The sequence below is a fragment of the Alosa pseudoharengus genome, unplaced genomic scaffold (genome assembly GCF_046254945.1).
Source record: "Alosa pseudoharengus isolate Yale_2024_CS ecotype anadromous, Long Island Sound unplaced genomic scaffold, YU_APseudo_1.1 YU_APseudo_1.1_scf_8, whole genome shotgun sequence".
Lineage (NCBI taxonomy): Eukaryota > Metazoa > Chordata > Actinopteri > Clupeiformes > Clupeidae > Alosa > Alosa pseudoharengus.
This window is the reverse complement of record NW_027468870.1, coordinates 35,373,058-35,375,557: the sequence shown is the minus strand read 5'-3', so window position 1 is coordinate 35,375,557 and position 2,500 is coordinate 35,373,058. Positions and strand designations below refer to the sequence as shown.

General features: G+C 51.9%; 1 protein-coding gene across 4 annotated transcripts in view; it reads right to left on the bottom strand.

Annotated features, from left to right (window-relative positions):
* Positions 1–2,500, bottom strand: part of ephb4a (eph receptor B4a) — a 42,751-nt gene that overhangs the window by 12,108 nt on the left and 28,143 nt on the right. For 2 of the 4 annotated variants that reach the window (XM_076275224.1, XM_076275226.1), the window contains exons 6-9: positions 2,398–2,500; positions 1,682–1,806; positions 1,194–1,362; positions 679–778 (exon numbers count right to left, since the gene is read on the bottom strand). The exon at positions 2,398–2,500 is cut by the window's right edge and continues 233 nt beyond it. In XM_076275224.1, coding sequence (XP_076131339.1) covers positions 679–778; positions 1,194–1,362; positions 1,682–1,806; positions 2,398–2,500 — 497 coding nt within the window. The remainder of the gene's footprint in view (positions 1–678; positions 779–1,193; positions 1,363–1,681; positions 1,807–2,397) is intronic. The other 2 variants (XM_076275225.1, XM_076275227.1) reach the window with 1 other exon arrangement.

Here is a 2,500-nt window from a genome sequence, read left to right as displayed (position 1 = left end):
GGGCGGCTGCATCCTGTCTCAGCTCTCTCGCTAGCTAGCCACCTCCCTCCCTCCCTCTCTACCTCCCTCCCTCTCTCTCTCTCTCCCTCTCTCTCTCTCTCTGCCTCAACCTATTCCTCTGTTCCCACAACCTTTTTTGTCCAGGGGCAGCTGGGCCAGCGTTGGGAAACAATGCGAGTGACCGAGAGGAAAACACTGTTTTTGATGAAGGCAACAGGTTTTTCAGCCTCGTAAGCAGAGAGGGTTGAGAACTCTTTCCTTTCTGCCCCCCCCCTCCCCCAACCGCTTTCCGAGGGGCACAGGCTGACCACCAGCATGGTGAGAACCGCACGGAAGCTGGCGGAAAAGATTTTCCCATCTGCCCTCCTTCCATCTGTACCCCGCTGCCAGTCCACCCTGGCGGACGCTGATGGCTCTCTCCTCTCACGAGTTACCTGATCAGGCCCCTCCAATCTCCTGGACGCTCCACGCAGCCAGGGGAGGACCATTATCTAACGGCCCATTCGGCCGCGATCAATTCGAAATTTCCCCCATTTCTCAAAGCGCTCCCTGAACGCCGTTCATTTCCATCTCAATCTCTTTTTCATCCTCCACTCCTCTCCCCTCCTCTCTTCTCTTCTCCCCTCCTCTCCTCTCCCCTCATCTCCTCTCTCTCTCTCTCTCTGGCTGGGTGCTTACCGTATGCAGAAGACGGCGATGCTGATGACAGTGATGAGGAGGAGCATCCCCACGGCGATGAGCACCCCGGTAACCAGAAGCGGCGAGGACGAGTCATCTTCTGAGATAATAGCAGAGCGAGGTTGGACGAGGACAGATGGAGACACAGAGGAGGAGACAGAAAAGGTTGATAATCCACTTCCTCACACATCCTTTTCAGTCCCATTTCCAGGCACACAGTCCCCCTTTTCTAGTTCGCCTCATTCAAATGTCTTAACTTTCCTTTTTTAATGGATTAGTAACTTAATGTCAGGTTGGCTCTATTTAACTATCTTTCACTGAAAGAGCTCATTAATCAAGACAAAGTCGCTGTCTTCAACTAATAGACCATTAACATATTAATGCTGGAATTAAGCACACGAGAATGCAAGAATAAGACATTTAACACAAAAGAGGGACATTGGGATTTGAAGGATATTCGAGAAAACCTGTCTGAATGGGAACGGCTGAGGAAGCACCGCGGAATGGTCACTTACCGTCGGGCAGTGTGCGGAAGGAGTAGACGCGGCTGAAGTTGCCGAAGCCGGCCATGGTGCGGGCGCGAATCTGCACCTCGTACAGCGTGGCCCGGCGCAGGTCACTCAGCACCACCTGGTTACTGTCGCTCTCCTTGTAGCGGCACGACTGGTCCTCCGGCAGACGGTCCTACGAGGGGAGGGGAAGGGAGAGAACACTCGATGTTCAAAATCAGGGGTATAATAATAACTACGAAAACTATTCAGCATTGAATAAGATGTAAGTGGCTTATGGAAAGTAGTTAAGATGTGGTGAGATGAAAAATTTATGTGAATGGCAAGGGGGAAGTGGGAAGAAATTGGAAGCCAAGAAAATGACTTGAAAATGGGAAATCCATAACCGCATAAAACCAAAATGAAGGAGAGTGAGATATGAGATTTACTTAAAAGAACAAACTTTGCGCCGGCTTGGTTTATTTGAAAAGAGACTCCACGTGTGGGCCGCGTACCTTTTCGCAGTAGCGCAGCTGGTACTCCAGAATGCTGACGTGCGTCTGGGCTGGCACGGGCCACTGGAGAGTGGCACTGGACTCGGTGGCCAGGCTCTTCCTGATGCCCGTCACCATCACTGGCACTGTAAAACACAACGGCGGTCAGCGCGCCCCACCGGAGGCCCCTATCGTGTTTGTACAGTTTGGAATTACATCCTTTGAGCTGCGTTCCAAAACTAGCACATTAAGCCCCCCCCCCCCTTGGGCCCCTCCCTCTCTAGCCAAATAGGGCCTTTTCTTCATCACTCCACTGGCTTTCTTCTTTTTTTTCTGTCCCTCCCTCCATCTCCCCCCCTCCCTCATCCTTGCTGTATGTTATTAGTGGAGTGAAATCAAGATGGGGCCTAATGAAGCGTAGCAGACTGGACTATGTACAACGAGCCAGACTAATAAAGATGTATGTGCTCTTGGCTTTTTTTAACATGGTCCTGTAGCCATTGATCATTCTATGTTCCCCCCCCCCAACCTTCTCTCATTCCTTCATCCTCCCTCACTCTTTCTCTCCCTTGACCCTCCCCACCTCTTCCTTTTTCCTTCCCTTTCTGCAATTAGTTCAAACTTCATTCTCTTTCCAAACTCTCCCTCACTTTCTCTCTCTCTCCCTCTCCCTCTCTCTCTCTCTCTCTTTCTCCCAATCCCCCTCTTCTCCTCCACCTCCTCCACCTCCCTCTTACCATGGCGGCTGGTGGTGATGTTGACCGAGTCGCTGGCCAGGCCCTTGCCGTTGAGTGGGGAGACCCCGCTGAGGGCGTGCACGGTGAAGGTGTAGGTGGTGTG